The 22,710-nt window shown below is 39.1% G+C and overlaps 1 protein-coding gene across 4 annotated transcripts in view; it reads left to right on the forward strand.

Annotated features, from left to right (window-relative positions):
* The window catches only part of DCLK1 (doublecortin like kinase 1), a 232,427-nt gene that overhangs the window by 180,096 nt on the left and 29,621 nt on the right, over positions 1–22,710 (forward strand). For all 4 annotated transcript variants that reach the window (XM_072361512.1, XM_072361514.1, XM_072361515.1 and 1 more), the window contains 7 exons: positions 4,447–4,531; positions 5,859–5,967; positions 9,789–9,846; positions 11,104–11,223; positions 17,113–17,259; positions 21,503–21,636; positions 22,329–22,406. In XM_072361512.1, coding sequence (XP_072217613.1) covers positions 4,447–4,531; positions 5,859–5,967; positions 9,789–9,846; positions 11,104–11,223; positions 17,113–17,259; positions 21,503–21,636; positions 22,329–22,406 — 731 coding nt within the window. The remainder of the gene's footprint in view (positions 1–4,446; positions 4,532–5,858; positions 5,968–9,788; positions 9,847–11,103; positions 11,224–17,112; positions 17,260–21,502; positions 21,637–22,328; positions 22,407–22,710) is intronic.

A 22,710-nucleotide genomic window follows, 5' to 3' on the forward strand; every position in this document is an offset into this window, starting at 1 on the left:
TACCTGCTCTATACTACTGTCTTTATTTTACTGCTAGCCTTGATGATCTTAGGCTAAGGAGCTGCCTGTGTCAGGAATTCATGACAGCTGCCTCACAAAGGTTACTTTTAACCTGACTGAACACCAGGATGGGTTCCAAAAGAGGTGAGCTTGGTTGCTCAGCTGATTTATTTTATTTTATTTTTAATTTTTTTGGCTTTGATTTTATTTATCCTTACTGATTTGAACTTTCAGCTTAAGCATGTGGACACACATCACACATAGCTTTTTCTCTTCATGGGTTTCTTTTTTTTTTAAATCTATAGTGTTCTTGGGAATAGGAAAAAACTTAGGAAGCACTGTTTAAATACATTAATAATTCCCTTAGCCTGGGCCTCATTCCTGAGTTTACACATTTTTTACTAATTTTAATCTTCATTAATGTCATTACTAAACGAACATAACTCTGCATGAGTTCCAAACGAAGCTTTACACCTGTGTGCATTTCTGTTACTCACATTTCATCCAGATGCTTCCTTCGTGCCCGTGAAAATACAAAGGAATCTATTGTTGGGAGAGCTTGTAGGCTCCATATGTGCTAATAAAGGTTTTGAGAGGTTTGGAAAATATAATGCAGTGTTTGGTTTTTAAGATTCAGGAATCTGAATTGAATAATCAAACTTCCTTAGGCATACTTGTTTAAGTTTCTTTTGTAATTGCTGATTCTGATAGTCCACAAGAATGATTCCTGCTGTTGAGCTGAAATGTGGTTTTGAGATTAATTTAGGATAAAGGTGAGTATGAGGAGAGAAAAATTGCAATAACATTTATTTTACTGCCTTTTTTCATGGATTTAGCACAGTTTCCACTGAGATACAAGCTATTCACAAAACAGTTGCTAAATAAATCTCCCAGTGAGACATGGATGAAACTCTAGAGCTCTAATGTTTCCATTCACATCAATGAGATGTGTGGTGTGTTGGCCATCTGTTATTTAAACTCGAATAGGATCTGAAATCCTTATACCAAAGACCTGATTTTTTTATGCCATCGCTTTTATGGAGGTGTGCCATAAAACTGAGCATGTGCTGGCAACCTGTGCAAATGAACCTCTTTAAATCTGTGTAAAAGCGATGACATTTCAAGCACCTCAGCATGTCTTAAAATTAAAACAGCTAATTGCATTAAGGTCTGTGTGTTGAAGAGATTATACCATTGCTTAGAGTTTGTTTTTTCCTCCCATCTGTAATATCCCTAATGGGGTCCACAGCTGTGAGAGCAGCAGTGTGCACGACAGACTGCCTCACGATTGGCAAGCCAACTGGAAGGAACACCAAGACCCACAAGGATTGCTGGACCCGGAGGGCTTTCAGCTTGTGAGAACAACGAGCTAATTAAAGTCTAAATAAACGAAATGTCCTTCTAACTTAAGCAAAGATAAATAAATAAGTGCCTGCGTGTTGTTCCAGGGGGCTGAATAAAGGCTAAAATACTCGTGTGTCAAGTTTACCTTGCAACGTCTCTTTTAATTGCAAAAGGTCCATGAGTAGGTGTGCTGAGTATATGCAAATGTTCAAGCTTTCTTTTCATCTGTTGTTTTAATAGGAGGGCTTCAGCAAAGGTAATAAAATATATGCTTTTGTTATGTTTTTCACTTTGTTCAAAAGTGAAGTTTTAGAAACCCAGTGTGTATATTTATCCGCTGTCTTAGCTGCTGTGCTCTTGCTATGGGTGAGCTGTGCTGACCACACATTTGTGCTTGCATACAGCTTCCACTGAAGGTGCTCTGTGATTTGGTTGCAGACTGATGGTACAGTGTATGCACTCTGCTCTGTCATTTTAGCATGCCCACACTTATGAAGTGATGCAAACATAGCAGCAATAATAATAATAACAAATAGGGGCATATAAGAATTCATCTCACACTGATTATTTCTTTTCATTAAATTTTCTTTGGACACATATGTTTACTAAACCTGGGCTAAACACATACTTAGGAAACTAAAGCTAAGATACCTAGAAGTGAGTTCACTTATTTCACTTATGTGTGTAGGCCATTAAGACTGTTTGTTGTAAGGACAGCACTTGCTGAAGTGGTTTGCTGAAATGGGACCTAGAAGGAATTTCATTGCGGCAGGACCGAGTTGCAGTTCTCAGCTACACCAGAGCTTGAGGATCCTTGAGAAATTAGGTCCCCAGATAGAAATCTGGCTCTCTGTAGGTGCCTGTTCTGAGAAAATGTGGCTACCAAGTTATGTCCAGATTTTAACATCTCCCATTCTCGTAACACAGAACAATGAGAATCTGTAAGGAAACGTCAAATTGCCATAGAAAGCTGCAGAGGGATACAGGCAGCAGTGCTTAACCTAACATCGACTGGAAAATGTAGTTTCACCATTTAAAATGCGGAGTCTGAATAGAATGCTTTGAGAATCTGTTGAAAATCTGGCACTGACCTTTTTGTGTGGCACCCATTAAATGTAAAGATTCATTCCTGTTTGTGTATGTAGCAAACACCAAACATTGTAATTCCTTTAGGAAAATGCTGTGGAGTGGAAAAAAGAAGTAAGAAATTGGATATGTGGTCTATGAAAGCAAACAGAAACAGCAAAATGAGTAGAGAAAGCATGTTTCTTCTGCTAATTTTACAAGCAGGAGTGTAAAGTAAACAATTCTCTGTGATTATGTGTATAGAAACAATGAAGTTCAAGAGTGACTTCTCCAACTCTGAGAGTTCATAGCATTTTCCTGTTTCTTTGATCCTCATCTGCTCATTTATTCAAAAAATGGACCAGAGGTAAGTTGTCACTGAGATGTGCAGCGGAATTTAACAGGAATAGCACATACATAAACATGTCCTAATCATGAGACGAGGGCTGCTGTGTCTGAGTGAACTACGTAAAACCAGTCTGTTGTCAAGAGGCCACAGAAGTAGTCCAAGAAGTGATTAATGCAATTTTTGATTCTAGTCAAAGTTCAGAAGAAATGCTTGGATGGATGAAAAGAACGAGCTGGGCTTGATTAAAAGGAGGAAAAAATAAAGGAAAAAAAAAAAATAAACACCCAAAAAACAAAAAAACAGGCCAAGAATCTTTTAGTAGATGAGCTGCGCAAACTCTGAGGATTATTTAGTGAAAAACAGACTGAGTCCAGCCTTTGTCTGAATCATCTGACCTTAATCTACTGTGGGAGAAATTAGAAGTAAGTCTTTTCAAATGATCTCAGCACACTGGCCAGCTTCTAATGCTGCTAACTCATTCACCCTGGCTCCGTGCTCTGCAAATTACTCAGCTGATGCGCTGTTATATGTTCTTGCTGCAGATGTCTGCTCTGCTGCGCTAAAGCATATGGGAAGGTCTGAAGGAGCTGTGTTACATTTGTAAAGTGGACTGACACTCTGATTTGGGGCATCCAGATACCTTGCAAACCTAGACAATGTTCCGTGGTGTTAGCTGCATGTCGTACAGGCTGCAGTTTGTGTAATAGAGTGCAGTGCTCTGTAACCTTTCAGCATGTAAACTACGTGAACCCAAGAAAGTTTTAGCTTCGGAAATCCCCTGAATATTTCTAACTCAATTTGCAACACAAGCACCTGAAGAAGTGTTCCTTTTTTTCTCAAACTTTAAACGGCCATGGTTACATCTGTATGCATAAAAATTTAGGGTGCCATCAAGTCTGTCTTCTGTCTCGGCATAGTTTCATCCATCCATGTGTGTGATGAAGCAGTCTTCCTGAGGTACATAGCTAGATGTAGTAAGCGATGGATAGAGGTGGCTTCCATCGTGTGATGCTGCCTGCTGTAATTTTGTCATTCATCCGCGTGGGTTGAGATCACCTTCTGGAGGCAGAAGACATTTTCCTCCCCCCATTAGTTCTATAGCAAACTTAGACACTCAGTGTACAAGGGCTTAACCCCAAGATGCAGGCTCATGCCTCAAGATGACTATATCTAATCGCTTTATTTTCAGAAAATCAAACATTGTTCACCCTGATGTTTTATTTACTCCATACATTTTTGTAACCATTTCTCCTTTCTAGAACACGACTTCACCAGAGGGGGATTTGCAAAATGAGGAATTGTTCCCATAACAAAAAGCCAAGTTCAGTCAAAACAGATGTTTGTCCTTTTGGTGCCTGCTAGTTTAATAATTGCTGATAAAACACTTCCCTGCCTGCAGAGGGCACACAGCTCTTCAGTTTTCCCCACAGAAAATGTGTGTGGAGCAGGGAGAATCTAATGAACAACACAAAAGCATTGCCACAGAGAATGAATTGGGGATTCCTACATTTAAATGGAGCACCAAAGGTGTAACTTCAGGGTGTAATTTCAGTGGAAAAATTGGACAAATTTCTGCATATCACTGCAAAAGTAAATGGATACTTTATATACAGAACAACTGGGACGTGCTGTGGGTATTGGTGCTCCTTAACAATCATCTGTTTTCATTTGTGTCTCTCCATTTCCAGAGCTCCCAACACAGTGGCTCCTCTACCTCATTAGCATCCACCAAAGTTTGCAGCTCTATGGATGAAAATGATGGACCTGCAGAAGGTAACATTTGAAGGCTGACATTTCAAAGCAGTCAATGTAGTGATAACAGCAGCTGTGTAGGAAATGAGTCATCCTTCCTGCCAGAGAAAGTGGGAGCATCATAGTTTGGATGACTCCCAGTTAGGAGGCTCATCAGCCTTGACAGCAGTTCAGGTTCACTCCAGACCACATCTGATCTGAACATCCCTGTTCAGAGGAGTTTCTGGTACAGGATACTCTAGTTCTGCAGGTGACCCAGTGCTGACTGGCTTCTTTCACTTTGCTTTTGTCTCATCTGTCATTGTTCTAAAGAGCATATGGTGATCTTGGGCCTTTACTGAGCAACGGCCAGTCCCTTAGGGCTTTGACCAAGCTGGATGAGGCATAGTGTCTGCTCTAGTACAGCCAGTTCACATGCACTTACAAGTGCGTATGGTGTAACCCGGCAGTAACTCTTCATGCTGCCTATGAGTTTGAGCAAACTCTGCCCCCATATAACGTTCACTTTTAATACTAAACTGGAACAAAGAACAGAAAAATACATAGTTAAAAGGCTTCAGGAGTGTAAATTCAAGTCACATTTCTGAGCTGCTTTTTTGTACATCGTAGTATTTATATGGTAGCTTGTATCAGCTGCAATTTACTGCTAGCTTTTAGAGACATGTTAGGTATTTGTAACACGCTATTTCAAATACATTTTAAAATAATAGTACATGAACGAGCACTAAAACACATGAAACTACAAACTTTTCTTATGCTCAAGCACTGTGTAATGCAATTTTACCTAAACATCTGGTGCCCAGGTTGCATGTGAGGTAGTATTATTGAGAACATTTGTTTAAAACCTAAATATTTAATATTGGGGGAGGGGAAGAACTAGCACTTAGCACATGAGAAGTTTTATGGATGTCTCAGTTTACAGGATGTAATAAAATAAGTGCTTGAGTGTTGGACTTCTTTGGTACATATATTTAATCATGCTGTGTCAAGGAGTTCCAAACCTTTTTGGAGGCTGGTCTGCGCTTGTGCAGTTCACAGAGTCCTTTTCATAATTAAAAAAATACAGTTTTGGTTTTGTCCTGGGGACATGCTGCAGTGGGAATGGTAAACTATGAAACACTGGAATGGTGGTATGTTTGAGCCCCCAGAAGTCTTACTTTTCCTTACTGTATCTGTGTGAAACCTGTTGAGTATATACAATGTCAGCAGCATGGTTTCACTGTACAGTAAGTGAGATACTGACTCTGAATGGTTTCCAGGCTCCTAAACCGTAGCCTTAAAATGCATGTTATGTGCAACATCTGTGTTTCCTTCACTAACAATAAAAATGTACTAATGATTCTTTCAGAAGTGTTGGAAGAAGGTTTCCAGGTTCCAGCATCAATAGCAGAACGATATAAAGTCGGAAGAACTATAGGAGATGGAAATTTTGCTATTGTGAAGGAGTGTGTAGAAAGGTGAGAAGGATAATTTGCTTATTACTGTGAAAGCAATCATTAATGTCATGCCTTTTCTAGATCGCAGCTTTATTCGTAGAATATAGGACACATGGAATAAGGTAATGTCTCAATGCCAGATGGAAAAGCTAGACTAATGCTCTCTGATGTGAAAAGAGAGTGAGTCCAAGGACAATCTATAAATTCAAATTTTTGTGGGTTTTGTGTTGTTTTTTTTTTTTCTTTTTCTACTGCATGCAACATAATTTTACCAGTTCTTCGTGCTATATTTTTCCCTCTGCACTGAAATAATGTCTTTTCTTGCACAATATTCTTGCAACTTGCCATTTGTGGTAGGCCAGTGAAACATTTTACATGTAGTAGCATTCTGTAAAGATGTTAGGAAGTTTTGTGTGCAGTTCAGTGGTTATGGTAAGCTCAAAAAGCTGCCTTCACACTTATCTACACTGACATCTGATGCTGAAGAGTAACCTCTTCCATGTCTTTGTTTGATAGAATGTTCATCTATCTCCTGCTTCTTTTGTAGTGAGGTCAATGTTTAATTTCTTCAGTGCTCTTCAGTTAGAAGGGGAGAACAGTTGCCCTTGAAGACAAACTGTTAGACTAATTGATGAACAGTATTAAACACAGGTCCCACTACAGTTAAAAGTAACATTGATTATAGTGTCCTAGAGAGCTAAAAGGAAAGCTGTTCCCTGTCCTCCTGTGCATTGCCCAGCTCCCTGGAGTATCTAGTAACATGATGTATTGTGTGGGTGTATGTTAAAGTAGTGCAATTACTAAAATAAATAGTGCAGTTCCCAAATAAATATTCTTTATTGTCTCTGAGCCATACCATTCTATAGATCACACATGTATCAGTGAGCTACTATTCTGAAAGAGCTTGAACGTCAAAACAAAATAGATTTCTGTTAGTTTCCATTTCTAAAGCAGAGTATTCTTGCTTGTGTGGAAGGTGAAATTCAAAGCTCAGAGAATAAATTAAGGTCAGTATGTGTAAAACAATTTCAAACACATTCTTCACAGTCTATCTAAGCAACAAACACCTCACTTCAAAGTCTGATTTGTCCATTGTTTGCAGAACTAGAATTGATGGGGTGATACCTGGGACAGAGGACTTTTCCATTTTTTGCTCCATTTTTAGACTTCAAAGTAATAGCACTGTGAGGTGTTAAGCAAGAAGGAATAGGTTTTGTTATACAACTCCACTGATCCCAGGGATATGCCTTCTCCATGTTTGTGTGAGCTGGTTAGCCACTCCAACCCTTAAAATGCATTCAAAGGCATTTTCCTCCTGCCTTGAACAGTTCAAACAGAAACCAAAAATGATCTTCAAAATATTCATTCTGTTGACTTCTACACTCCATTCCATGCATTCTTTATGGTCCTGAATGTACACACGCACACATACAGTCATAAATAATGCACTCACAAAAGTAACGAAGATAGATTTTTGCCTCTATCAAAATGGAATTCTCTGTGAACTTTGAGCCTTTCAGCAAAAGGCTGAAACACTGGGGTATGTGGCCCAGAGCACTGTGCTAGTGCTGTGGTTCCAGACTCTAATCCAGTGGTAATGTGTTTTGTACCTCATGTTCCCTTTTTTATTGTTCAGCTTAAGTAATAGGTGAGAGGTGATACGATATGCCCATTTTGCTTTGCTTTCTGACACTGCCATGCGTGTTTTTTGGCAGATCTGTAAGTTACGGAGGTTCCTGGGCTGCTGACAGCCTGTGGTTCTGCAGCTTTAGGGGAAAGGATTTGCATTATCTTCACTTTAGTTTTATTTTTACCAAAACAAAGAGCAGTCAGAGTTGTCAACTGCTCATTACATATCTGCTCCATCGTATGCGCAATTTGTCCTGCGGTGTTTGCATATGTGTTCATTTTTAACTTTCAGATACTTCCAAATTCTGACATTTCCTCACTAGCTCATATTTCTCAGTGTTTGTGAGTACGTGTAGTCTCTCATGGCCAACAAAAACCATCAATTTCCTTTCTCATGACAGAAAGGAAGCATTCCTGGGGCAACCAAGGAGTTTGAAAGACACTCGTACTGAAAGAGAGCATATTTTATTTGAGTTTGGACCCCAGATATCTTAATTTCTAATATTACTTCTGCTACCTCCTCCTTTCATTCCTCAGAAATAGTGCAGATAGCTCTGCCTGTCCTTCCTCTGAGTTTGATGTGTAGCCATCAAGCACCAACACATGGAATTAAGACCACTAGTGGGGAGGTACATAAGTTTGATCTTTTTCTTTGCTGAAACCATGTTGTCTCCCTTTTCCAAGTCCTAAACAGCAGCCTCCACTGAGATTCTTTTTGCAGTCATTTAATTGATGTCTCGGTCTACAGACTGTCTTCACTCTCCACTGACCTCGAAACTTGAACAGCTATGATACATTTGCTTTTTTATGCTCTCTGTTACTGTTTTCATGGGCCCTTAAATTAGTACCTACATCATTGCCAGAAGATACCTCCATGCCTAAATATGGCAATGAAAATGCCCAGTCATTTTGGTAATGCAGTGCTTTCAGTTCAGGACTCATTTTGCATGTCCTGCTTGACAAGTGGTGCACAATTTTATACCCATTCAATTCTCCATTTAACTTACATGTCAATTTGATGGATCAATTTAACTATTTTATTTTTATTTTTATTTTTTCCTAAATGAAGAATGAAAAATCATGGAATCAGGGAATAGTTTTGATAGGAAGGTACCTTACAAATCATCCAGTTCTAGCCCCCATCCCATGGGCAGGGAGACTATGCACCAGAGCAGATTTTCCAATGCCCCATCATCCCTGGCCTTGAACACCTCCAGGGATGGAGCATTCACAGCTTCTATAGGCAACTTGTGCCAGTGCCTCATTGCCCTTGCAGTGAAGAATTTCTTCCTAATATCTAATCTAAATCTCCCTCTTTTACTTTAAAGCCATTAACCTTTGTTTTATCATTATACTCTCTGATAAATATCACCTCATAATCTTGGAAGGTCATTTTTTAATTTATTTTTTGGTCCAAACATACACCTAAGGGCAATGTAAATAGATGTATGCAAAGTGTTTTGATTTTTATTACAGAAGTGTTTCAATAGCAGCTTTTTCCCATATTGCCTATTCTTCATTTAACTCAACAGTAAAACTAGACCTTGTGAACAGAGCCTCTTGTTTTCAAACTTACAGCCTTATATTAAGTTTATAACTTAATAAAGAAATGGAAACTGATTCTGTGAACTTGTCTATAAGCTTTGTTTTCAATGCTAGTATTCTATTATAAATATGCATGTAATAGTGATAAATATTATAAAGTTTCCAAAAAATACCACCCAAAAGGAAATGTGTTCTTAATCTGTATTAATTCTCTATAATGCCTTACTGTCACCAGAACCTTTCATATTCTGTCTCTTTAACATTATATTTAACTCTGCTAGATAGTGTATTTACTGAATACATTATTGCAAGGATTTTTATCTTAGAAGTTATGAGTGCAGACGTACAATGTGAAAAGCAAGTATTTTCTGCACTCATATTTTTTGCTTTATGGAGAACAAAACTTTTAGAAGATTGATATATCTAAATAATATCTAGTTTTATATAAAATTGCAGAAGAAAGATCAGAAACCACTGTAAAATGAAAATATGAAGATTTTGTTTCAGAAGTACTGAAATGTCTTCAGCTAAAAAAATCAAATCTGAGCTTTGTTTTTTGATAAAACAACTACTTGAACAAAATTCCAGCCTAGGCCCAGTGATTGATAATGTGCTTAAATGACAGATAAAAGCTTGACTTTGAAAAATATTCTTTTCTCTTTCCTCAGATCAACTGGTAGAGAGTATGCTCTGAAAATAATCAAAAAAAGTAAATGTAGAGGAAAAGTAAGTATGAAATTTTGAATGAGACTGAACTCTTCCTTTCCTTTCCTTTCCTTTCCTTTCCTTTCCTTTCCTTTCCTTTCCTTTCCTTTCCTTTCCTTTCCTTTCCTTTCCTTTCCTTTCCTTTCCTTTCCTTTCCTTTCCTTTCCTTTCCTTTCCTTTCCTTTCCTTTCCTTTCCTTTCCTTCCCTTCCCTTCCCTTCCCTTCCCTTCCCTTCCCTTCCCTTCCCTTCCCTTCCCTTCCCTTCCCTTCCCTTCCCTTCCCTTCCCTTCCCTTCCCTTCCCTTCCCTTCCCTTCCCTTCCCTTCCCTTCCCTTCCCTTCCCTTCCCTTCCCTTCCCTTCCCTTCCCTTCCCTTCCCTTCCCTTCCCTTCCCTTCCCTTCCCTTCCCTTCCCTTCCCTTCCCTTCCCTTCCCTTCCCTTCCCTTCCCTTCCCTTCCCTTCCCTTCCCTTCCCTTCCCTTCCCTTCCCTTCCCTTCCCTTCCCTTCCCTTCCCTTCCCTTCCCTTCCCTTCCCTTCCCTTCCCTTCCCTTCCCTTCCCTTCCCTTCCCTTCCCTTCCCTTCCCTTCCTTTTCCCCCAAGACACATTGTATGAGAGATGAGTTTGGGAAACTATTTATAATCTTCTGGGCTCAAGCCTTTGCCTGCCAGCCAGACATCTTGAGACCCTTGGAGTAGCAGTATAAAAGACTTGAAGGTGTCTTCCAAGATGCAAGCATTGATATCAGTTGATTGGTTGTGTGCAGGTACACTCACTCCTCTTGCTCTTGATCTCCGTAATTATCTACCTTTCTTAATCCCAGATACAACAGAAAACAGCAAAATAATAATACTAATTGTAAAATCACCAGTCAGTATCACCAGGTTAATCAAACTGATGTCAGCTTTATATAACATGAATTTGTTACTTTTTAAAATTTTATAATAAAATTATCTGAGCAAATTGAATCATAATACTAAATGGAACAATTTTGCATAGGATAAGAAAATTTAAAAGCTTCCATGTTATCCTTTTTACTGTGTCAGAAATATGTCTTGCATTTCACTTTCTGTGTTCTATTCCATGTTCTTTTTTCAATTATCACACTGATGTTGTTTCTAGACTTGTTTCTTCTGTATTGCCAGAGGCACTATAACCTTCTATAACCCTTTTAAAAACAAACCCACACAGGTCCCAGTCATCTTTGCATTTTCCTCTGTACATGGAAGTAAAAGGTTTTACCACCAATATGTAATCACTGAAAAATTCTTTTGTGTGGCAGGAGCACATGATTCAGAATGAGGTGTCCATTTTAAGACGAGTCAAGCATCCCAATATTGTGCTTCTGATTGAGGAGATGGACATGCCAACTGAGTTGTACCTTGTCATGGAACTTGTAAAGGTGAGTGTTTTGGAGTCAAGCTGCTTGCTAAAAATTGTCTTAATTGTATTCAGAAATGGTACTGGTGCTAAAGCTTAGTCAAAATCACAGCATTGTGTCATGATGCATTTAATGCATAGGTCTTGTTCCATGCCCTACTGAAAGATGTATAACCCACAGTCAGATTATTTTTTAGCTTTGAAATATGAACGCATCTACCTTTCTGTCAGCCATGCTCAGAAATGCCCTGTGAACAGTACTTTGGAAATAACCAGTTTTACTTACTCCTTGGATTGTACTCTCTTTTAAAAGTTCCTCTTAAGCAAAAGGCATCTGCCATGAGGTGAAAAGAAAGTACCTCCACTTTGATTAGATGTAAATATCAAAAATTCAATATTATTTGATAAAAAGGAGTTTACTTAAATTTTATAAACCTATGCTAAATATAGACAATATTACTTGACTGTTTTCTCCACTGATTTACATTAACATATTGTCAGGTTTGCATCCTTGATAACAGCCCGAATCTCATCTGCAGGAAGGGGGAAAGTGAAGGAGAAGAACCTATTTAAAGCATGGCTCTGTTCTGAAAAGTAACTTTGTGAATACAATATTTTATATTTGGAGCCCTATTTATTTCTTCATTGTAACTTCCAGATTTTATTTATTCAAACTAGATTATGAAACTTTGTCCAGGTCATCTCTTGCCCCTATACTGTCAACAGCACAATGTATGAGGTCTGAATTTAGCTCTTGGTTCTGCTACTAATACACCAGTATGTCACTGTGCATAAAAGGTGGTGAAATACTTTTGAGTAAATTATCCAAATGAGAACAGAAAATCACTGAGGTCATGTTATCCTCCATACTTATTTTAACAGAATACACCTGTTTTTCACATTCATAATGGAAATAGCAATCCTTCCTTCCTCAGCTATTTGAGAAGGAAATCTTTATAGCATCCACTTCTCCTGTGTCTTGATCAGCAAGTTCTCCTGGGACAGTCTTTCAGGCCTACACCTGGGAAATCTACTGATTTAAGTGTTTAAGGAAAGTATTGCAATAAGGAAGGCCTTTCTGTGGAGCAGCATTTGTGTGCAAGCCTGCTGTATAGGTATGCTCAGCTCTTGAGAGTAAGGGAGGTACTCTGAACCCTGGGACCTGGGTCACTTCCACTTGAATTATAAGCATGATCACCTTCTGTAAGCATCCTCTGTATCTGTGATGAGAAATGGACACCAGCAGAGGTGGTAAGAGGAGATTTTGGAAAGTGGGGCTGCTCTCTGCAGTGCTTTGCACTGTCTGTAGGTGGAAATGAGGGATGCTCTTAATGTAGGCCCTTCACTGCACTATTCGGTAGGATGATCCCAAGTCCATGTGTTACTTCAAGAACTTCTTTAGTAGGGGAGAAAGGAGAATTAAAAGTATTTTGTTTGGTCTCCTTTTTCTTGTGCTCTCTGGCAGCAGCAGTGACGCTGCCAGGTTTCCAGTGCAGCACTGCACTTACCTGCAATCTGCAAAGCTGCTGTGATGCCAGGCAAGGGTAGGGCCATGGGTGGATTGTTGTAGGCGCACTGGGATGTGCTGGTGGCAAGGAATGAATGGGGTACTCAGCGTCTCTGTTTAGTCTCTGTTGGAGAAATTAAAACCTAAAAAAAGAGCAAAATGCTTACAGTCTTACTCTGTGAAAGCCTCTCTGCAGCCATTCCCAGAAGAATTTTCCCACCTTCTTCATATGTGCAGCCTTCTAGAGCAGCTGTAAGTGCAATGCAAAATAGCACAGCTGCCATTAACCATCTAACACTCTTTTAATCCTAATTATGTCTCTTTTACATAGTAAGCAATCTCACTGAGATCCATGCTACTGTATGTTTTTACCAGAGTCCATGACATCTTGCATCTTCAAGGGTACCTCAAGTACTCTCGCACAACACTGTAATCTAGTGTAGCCACCACTTCAGTCTCTATCAATCAATCTTTCATCTTGGCCCCATGAGATGTGCTAAGAAGTAAAAGCTGTGCCTTGTCTAACATGCCAAGACTTAAGCACATAGCCAGTTTTATGGGTGCAACCTGCTGTGCTATTCTTGCTTGAAAAATGTTCTAACTGTAGTCTCCAGCGAAGTTTTAATCAAAGTTCTACTCAGCTTAATAAAAGAGGAAGAGACCAAAAACTCTTGCAAAATGATTACCCTAAAAGATTTATATAAAGAAAACCATCCATTATCTCCTGGAAAAAAGAAATCTGTTTTCTTGAACTCTTTCTTTTTGCTCTTCTGGGTTGCTGAAAATAGGAAGATATCTGTAGTCTTAGTTATGCGTTAGAAGGGCATACTAGATTTTATATAGTCTGTGTATCCTAGAGAGCACTGTTCTCATGTTCTTTACTTTTATATGGAATAATAGAATAAATTGAGAAGAAATATCCTAGTCCTAGGAAGTTTGCTTTCTATGAAGCAAACATTTTTCCTTAATATTTAATTGGGACAAAAAAAAAAAAAAAACTCACTATAATCTGTGGGCACCGGGGAAGGTATTTCTGGGAAGACATTAATTGTTAATTCACCAATTGCTGACTGTTACCATTTCATAATGTGCGCTGTTAGAACTGATTAACCATCTGTTATTGACTGACCTGTGAGGAGCTGAGTTTAAATCAAACTCACAGACAGGAAAGAAAAGCAGGGAGAAATGGCTTGATACTGCAGAGCACGGTTTCGGTTAATGCCACCCTGTATTAATTGGTAGTAACATGCTTGACAGAAGGGACTGCTGCAAATACCGCCCTCACCTCGTGGCAGTTAGGCCATTCATTGCTTTGTAAAGTGTAAGAAAAAGCACTTCATAAATACAAATATAAACACATTGCAAGTGGTGCTTGTAAAAGGAAGCAAAGACCTGGCTTCTGGCACACTGCCTTTTTACACAGTGAAACAAAATTGTTATTCAAACCTAACAGGGGTTTGGCCAATTTAACAAGCAAGATTTATTACAGAGTTTCCTTTACTGCTCCAGGATATGATTTCACTTTTGCAGGAGAAAAAAAAAAAAAAAAAAGAGAGAGAGAGAGATTATTTCATTTACATAACAAGGTAATAAATAAATAATTGGTTACTGTACTTCCAAGTATACTTCCTCATGTGCACAGATGATAAAAACTGCATTCAGATGTGCTGTTCTGATTTCACTCCTGAACACAGGATTTAAGGCTGAAATGTCAGCTTGAGCTCACCCCTTGTGTCTGAATAAATGATAGGGACCTGCTGTGTGAATCAGCTAAGCAGAACCTTGCAGGGTAAAGTGCTCTTCAGGGACGGGGAAGTCTGAAAAACATTCCGCCTGATACAGCTGTCAGCTGCGTTAACTCTTTCCAGGATATCACCTCTCTTTTAACTGCAGAGAGTCTCACAGGCTAGCACCCAAGATAGCACTCTTTTCTTTCCAGACTACCAGGTGAGAAACTTCACTAAGGAGATGGCTTGCTGGAGAAAACGATTCTGCTTCTGATTGGCTTGGCTGCCTTTCGATGTATGCTGCATCCTCTCTTATCTGGAGTCTGTTCTCTTTGCACTTTTTCTTCTGAATTCAAACTGAAATTTTCCCTTCTCTTCCTAAGTTTCAGCTTCTTGTCCTTCTTGTCCTTCACATCTCAGCTCAGATTGTTTTCTTTGTTTTGAGACAGATCCTTTGCTGATGTTATGGACACTTCTCCTGAGCATCTGGAACATATTAGATAAGACCAAAGATCTGTCTAATCCACGATCTCATGTTAAAAAGCAGCTGGTACAGGGGCTTCACAGGAAGGAGCCTAGGGAAGATAGATTATTTATCCCACATATTTTGCCACATGCTGATATCTAATACTTAGGGATCAGGTAATACCATGAAGTACATGGTATTGTACTTTTGCCAAATATTTGGCCTTTCTCTCTAATCTTGTATCTGGTTTGACTTGCCCTTTTCTTCCTCCTTTTCCTTCACACTATGTACCTTGATGTATCTTCATCAGTCACCAGCCAGAGCAGGAGGTTCTGATGCAGTCCAGATTTGACAGTGTTTGGCTGCAAACACTTTCCAAAGCTTCAGTTTGGCATCTACAGTGTGAATAAACCCATGCTGGCAGTCTTCAGCTGCATCTCAACAATGCTGATTTTTCTGTAGTTCTGATTTTGTATTTTGTGTTGTTTTTAAGTAATAGCTGTTTTCTCAGGTTCAAGCATTTAGTGGTTACCTTTTCCCACCTTTTTCTTTATAGCTTTGATTTCTGGAAACTTTCATTTCTCCTTGCTCCTTATTTCTCTGAGTGAAAGCAGTGTTTTACTAACCTGCAGCTGAGCCTTAAAAAAGTCACCAAATATCTCAAGGCTAATGATAAAATCATGAGAGTTGGCAAAAGCTGTGACTTTTCTCTTGCCATCCGAAAGTACCTCCCATTTCTTCACTATGCAGTTTTCTGTGTTGTATTTTTTTCTCCTTATGTTGTGACTGCAGAGGCGTTTTTTGCATTCTTTTTGCAGAATTATCCATTCCCTTTTCTTTTTGTTGTTGTTGTTGGCCCGTGTTTCCTTTATGGTGCTGCTTTGGTTTTGGCCAAAGGCCAGAAGTGAGTAATGCCTCTCAAAAGAAATCTGCTTTTTCCTCTGTTCTATCATACTTCCACCTCAATCTCTTCTTTAAACTGATGTTGTTGTTGTTTTTTTTTAGTCTTTCTCCAAACACTCACATGTTCTTCCTCCTTCTTGCCATCTCGGCCTGGCAGAGTAATCCAACTGAGATGGCTGCCTCAAGTCCTGCTTTGTGAACTTCTGATTTGCATTCCTTCATTTCTTCTTTTTCTTTCACCAGAAGTAACTTTCAGCTGAATTAGACAGCACATTGACCTGGAAATGGCACAAGTTGTGTATTTACAGCTAAGGTGAACTACTGATGTTAATCCTGAAATGTCTTTCAGTATGATTTCACCATATATACTGAAGACTTTTCAGTATTAGCTGCAAGAACATCTCACAACCAAAACCTTTACATCTTATTCAGGAAAAATCCTTTCTAAAATGTACATTTTGAATGTTTTATTGGCTAGAAGAAATGGCAGGTAGCTGATCTGAGTGTTATTTGGAGTTTCATCATTCTGGAGCTCAGGCAGGCTTTACACCAAAATGTGGTGTCAGCTTGTTTGCAATTATAATAAAAATGGCAAGATGGTGTGCAGGATCATGACAGGCAGATATGTAGCCCAGAAATGTGCAACAGGGACCCAGGTTGGCAAGTGCTGAACATGTCACAGAAACAGCAGCAGGTGGGAATGGTTTGCAGTGGGGACTCCAGCCTTATGGCAGTCCAACTGAGCTGTGGCAAATGGTGCTGAATTTGCGATATGTTCAGCTGCTGCCATAGGAGATGTCATTACATTACATAGAATCATAGAATTGCTCAGGTTGGAAAAGACCTTAAAGATCATTGAGTCCAACCACAACCCGACCATACTGCCCTAACAAACAACCCTCTGCAAATCATTTCCCTGAGCACCACATCCAAACAGTTTTTAAACACAACCTGGGATGGTGACTCAACCACCTCCCTGGGGAGCCTATTCCAGTGCTTAACTTAACACTGCTTTCTGTAAATAAATTTTTCCTAATATCCAACCTAAACTTACCCTGGTGCAGCCTGAGGCCGTTTCCCCTCATCCTGTCACCAGAGAGAAGAGACCAACCCCACTCTCACTGCAATCACCTTTCAGGTATTTGAAGAGAGCAATGAGGTCTCCTCTCAGCCTCAACCTTCAAAGCCAGAAAACCGCTGCTTCTCACTCCTCCTTCTCCACAGATGATACTCCTTGACATTCTCTGAATTTTTTTTCAGTCATTACAAAATTAACATTATTTGTATGCTGTGGTCATTTTGCTCCAGGGAGGAGATCTTTTTGATGCTATTACTTCCACCAACAAATACACAGAACGGGATGCCAGTGGGATGCTTTACAATCTGGCCAGTGCCATCAAATATCTTCACAGCCTGAACATTGTTCACAGGGATATCAAGCCGGAGAACCTCCTGGTGAGTTAAAATTCAACTTTCCGTGTTGTTGATGACTTGGGAGTGTGTAAGAGAAGGTGTATGTTTTTCTTTCCTTCCGGATACACTCTTTACAGATACGCACTTTATTTCAGGCTTTTGAGTCATTCAGTTTTAATTGTAGCATTGTAAAGCTCTCCTAAGATTAACAACCATCACAAAAAAAGCCCATAACATCAGCTGGTATGTCTAGACTGTTCCCCAGAACACAGCAAGAGAATGATTTTAGTGATCACTAGAAGTGAACTTTCAGCGAGCTGCTGTGTAATCTCAGACTTCACATAAATACAAAGGAGTGGTGTCCCTGATAGACCACTCCATATGTCTGCAGCTGTTTAAGCAATTAGCAGCAGCTCAGTTCTACCAAGATTGTATAAACATTGTGCCCAAATCAGAGCAGAAGCAGGAAGACACTTCCAAATCCTTCTCTCCCAAATAATCCTATTAAACACTATAGACATTTCTTTAAACAAATAGCCAAATTTTGCCTTTTCCTCACTGCATCTGTATGAGCCCTATCCACTGAAGACAATGAAAATAATACCCTGATACTTAGTCCTCCTGAGATTTTTGTTTTCTTGAATACAGCAGTTGTGTTCTCCAGCTGACTTTGTTCTATTTCTTCCAGTAAATTAATTTATCCTCTTTAAATAATACATTAATTACTGCTGACATGTTCCAGTATAGAGATATCCCAATTCTTCTACAAGCATAGAACAATGTTAACAAGGCCTAGAATGTCAGTTCTCTCATCTGTGTGCTGTCTGCCTTGCATTTAGTACTGCTCTACACTGAGGAGGTTTTATGGGAAAGCTGACACAGGTAGATCTTGACAAAATTCAAGGGAATTGGATTCTTATAGTTGAGATTCCTCTAGCAATAGATATCTCCATAGCTCTGGCCGAGGAAGTAGTCTGGCCTAATTTTGCAGATACTCCTAAACACTTGTGCAGAAATCTGCTTAGAAACCAATGGTCGATATTCCTTTAGCAGCTCTTAGTGTTCACAGGTGGCTGCATGCAGAAGTTAAAGCAATCACACGTCAGGATTCATTAATGCTTTGACAAGGCATGTGCAGTAATGTCCTGGTGTAGGGGATTTTCTCGAGATGTCTCTGAGTTCCTGACAGCAGTAGAATGAAGCTTATGGGAGAGAGAGGAAAGTTGACAGGAGGTGGGGACAACAGAGAGAGAATAAAATCTTGCAGGCCAGACATCCCTGGAAATACCCACTACCAGGGATAATCGTGTTTTGCACTGTAGTCAAAGAGCTTATGAGTGATTTTTCCTATGTTGTTTGTATGCAGAGGTACTACACTGCAATTGATACTGAGCAGTGAGTATTCAGGACCTCACTCTTTACAATGTTCTAACCATAAAAGCCAGCATTTGACTAACAAATTATATTAAATCTCTACAGTTTATCAAGTCTTTGAAAGAAATGAATTGTTTTGGAAGAGAACTTTAGAAACAGTCTTAGCTGAGTTCTGAGTCAGTCCCTGTCATTGGCTGCCCATGGCCTCACGTGTTTCTTAGGTTCTACTTTGATCTTCTTACCTGCTAAATGGGATGGGTATTTCTTCTATCACCAGACTGCCATTAGGGTTATTTTCTTGGAATCTATAGAACACTGAAAAAGTGGTCTAACAGTCAGCGTCCAAGACTTTAGGGCATGCTGATTATCTGTGATTTTTTACCAACATGCCTATTTTTTATTCTCTAGAGAGTGCCTTCCATGCTTTAATTGGAACATTTTTCATAATTGCTGCTATTTAGCACGTTTATTTTGTCAAGTCATGGGATGTCTTTATAGCCATATAATAAACCCTAGAGAACAACTTTTCTGACTGTTGCCATCTGCAGTGATCACAAGAGCAGCTTAGAAAATACTGACGGTCTTTATAGTAATAGGATACATATGGTGGCACACAATTATGTGTGGCTGCATTCAATTAGTGTTGTACAATTACACAGTTTTACTGCTTAGTTAAAACAGTGAAAGCACTACATAGAGGGTAATTTGCACTAATTCCCATTTCTTTAATTGCCCTTTGGTATTTAAATGCAGTAGAACATATATGGCATTTGTTCTGAATAACACAAGCATTAAATTATCTTTCACATTCCTTGACTGGCAAGAAACATACCACAACTTCAAGATGGGATACTTTTTATATGGAGTTATAACAGGGTAAGGAAGAGTTACTTTCTTTGGCTTTACAAGTCAACTGAAATAGCTTTCCAAGGAAAGTAGTCTGTGAAAACAGGTGGAGCAAAGTACAAGAAGATGCGCAGTATCAAACTTCCTCCATTGGTAAACGTTGCCAAACAAGCCTTTTCCATAAACAAAATCTGGTACATATAAGGTGCAGTCTGTTAATGGAGGAAACTTACAGATGATCAGTAGGTCAGCACAACTCAGAGGAGTCTTTATAACAGCATGAAATATAATATGAGATGCTAATTAGGCTGAATTCAGCTCTTAATGTCTAAGTGAACACTTTATATTTTTCAGCAAGTGAATATTTAAAGCTCTAGTCTCTAGCCTTTAATTAAAACTGTTGTTGAAATTAGATTTATTACAGCCATTTCAAGGAGCACTTTCTTTAGTTTCAGGAACCAGATGTATTTAACAATCTGTGTTTTTAATAAAACCATAATTGCCCTTTTTTTTTTCCCTCGGTGCTTTTCTCTAAGCCCATCTTTCTTCTGGTTTAGCAGCAGAGAAATGAGAATCTGTAACAAAATGATGGTCCTTTTAAAGATCCAGCTTTATTGTTGGAAATAACATAAGGAAAGGAAAAGAATTCTGTGTATTCCGAATGTCAGCTTGTGATTGTATCACATGGTAGTGGTGATTCAGGATGGCCGGGGGGGGGGGGTTCCTCTCAAACCCCCAAATGACAAACAGTAACAAAGGAGATGCTTGGCTATGAGATTTGATTTGATTTTACTTAATTTTATTTTATAATGTAGCCAAGTATTTCATTTTTGTGCTGAGTGGACCATTCAAGGGTCCATTGCAGGAAGCACTGAATTATTTAAGGAAAAATAATCCAGGATTTTGTTCTTGTGCAGACTTGTACACGTCTGATTTCTGATATAGGACTGACTGGGATGGGTATTAGGGGTGATGTTGTTTCTGATCAGGAAGTGTGATATCTTCTCATTTTCTCAGGCATCACTGCTGATTGTCTTTATGGTATCACCATGGACAAGCCAGATTATATGAAGCTGTAATTTGGGTTGCAAAATAGTAGTATGATGTATCTATCTATGCTTTAAGAAGCACTCCCAAGACCCTTTCTGCTTTCTAAGCTTTTGTTATGGTAAATAGCATTAACATGCATCATAAACTGTTTCAAAACAGGCATCAAGAACCCAAAGTAGTAGTTGGGTTAAAGACACATTCATAATAATATAATTTATAATATATAATTTAGATTAGTTTTAGTCTCTGTTTTAAGCATTTTCTGTATGTTTTCAGTGTTTGTAGGTTTGACTTTGTTCTTTTGCATTGTGCTAGATTTTCAAATGGTATACTTTCAATGAACTTTCTAGTTTTTCTTGTTTCTTAATCTCCCTTTGCACCCTTGAAAACCCCCAAATATCATGTTCTGTAAAGACCATGTGTATTTACGGCAGGATTTTTAGGCATTCTCATTATCAGCCCAGTCTATGTCCATTGATGATGGTGGGAACATACCACTAGGAGACCGGTGTTAGGCAGTCATCCAAGGAGAGGACTGTTTCTGCGTGAAGCAACCCAGCTAGGTGTCCATCTTGTCACTCCAGTACACACAGAAGCTTCTGTTGTTGCCAACAGTTGTGTTGTTGTTCAGTGTTGTCTAAGAAGGTGAAATGCCTGCGAGAGCCTTTGAGCTCTTTGTAAGTAAAACTTATAACTCAAAACACCTACAGTGGGAACTGGCTATCAGTGGGTAGTCAACTTAGGAACATTGCTGCTGGAAGGTCAGGCCTTTGTTTTTGAACTTTGTTTTTTTAGAGGAAATACATCCTTTGTTTGCCAAGCAGTAAGGTAAGTCGTTCTCAAAAATCCTGAGAAATTGTCTTATTTGTATGAATTTTCAAAACATGCTGGTAAGTGTGTTGTGTGCAAGAAAGAGAATGAAGACTGTAAATTAGTACTTCAGACAGTTATTAAATCATATAATAGACCCCTGGGTAGAACTCTTTTAAACATTTGAATTTTATTCCTGATTTAGGTATATGAACACCAAGATGGAAGCAAGTCCCTGAAGTTAGGGGACTTTGGCCTAGCAACCATTGTGGATGGACCTCTATACACTGTCTGTGGGACCCCAACATATGTAGCTCCAGAAATCATTGCTGAAACTGGGTAAATCAATTCTAGTGAGAATTCATTGTTATGTTTGCAGTAGAGTGTGTTCTCCACATTGTGCCAGATTATTTTATTTTATTTTATTTTTTTGCACCTAAGATTTCTATGATGCTTGGGTATGATGCTGAATCATAACCTGTAGGACAGTTTGGTCAGAAGGGACCTCTGGAGGCTATCTTGCTGAAACCAGCTTGAAGCAGTGCTGAATTTGTATGTAGAGAGGTTGCATTGTCCATGGTTAGCTTTGAATTTCTCAACATTAAGTAACTAACTATAGAATATAGTGAAAGAAAAGATAAGAATATGTAAGAAGTTTTTAACAATTCATAAAACCGTGGAACAAAAGAACCATAGAACCATAGAATCATAGAATGGCCTGGGTTGAAAAGGACCACAGGGATCATCTACTTTCAACCTTCCTGCCATGTGCAGGGTCACCAACCACTAGACCAGGCTGCGCAAAGCCACATCCAGCCTGGCCTTGAATGCCTCCAGAGATGGGGCATCCACAGTCTCCTTGGACAAGCTGTTTCAGTGCGTCACCACCCTCTGTGTGAAAAACTTCCTCCTAATATCTAACCTAAACCTCCCGTGTCTCAGTTTAAAATGATTCTGAAAATGTTTCCTCTGATCTCGTACTGTAGCTCCTGGACATCAGATTTCTCTAACCATATCTCTCACACTTACAGGTATGGCTTGAAGGTGGATATCTGGGCAGCGGGTGTGATTACTTACATCCTGCTCTGTGGTTTTCCTCCATTCCGTGGGTATGGAATGATCTCTTCAACCATCCTTGCTCTGTGAATTGGTCTCAGTGCTGCTTCTGCATTAAATGAGTTCTCTGCTTGTAGAGTTTGTTTTTCTTCATGCTGTGAATGTTGATTTCCACAAATCCCATAGATGTTTGTGATTTCATTCTGTCTCCTGTTTGTTTATTTTAGTTTAAACTTAATTATGTTACAAAGAAAAATCCTCTATTATGGCTTCTGTGTGTCTTTGCCTGATGTTTAAAATACATAGTGAAATAAAAATCTTTTGTGGGCAAAACTTATTTTGTGGTCCATAAAAGAC

The sequence above is a fragment of the Excalfactoria chinensis genome, chromosome 1 (genome assembly GCF_039878825.1).
Source record: "Excalfactoria chinensis isolate bCotChi1 chromosome 1, bCotChi1.hap2, whole genome shotgun sequence".
NCBI lineage: Eukaryota > Metazoa > Chordata > Aves > Galliformes > Phasianidae > Excalfactoria > Excalfactoria chinensis.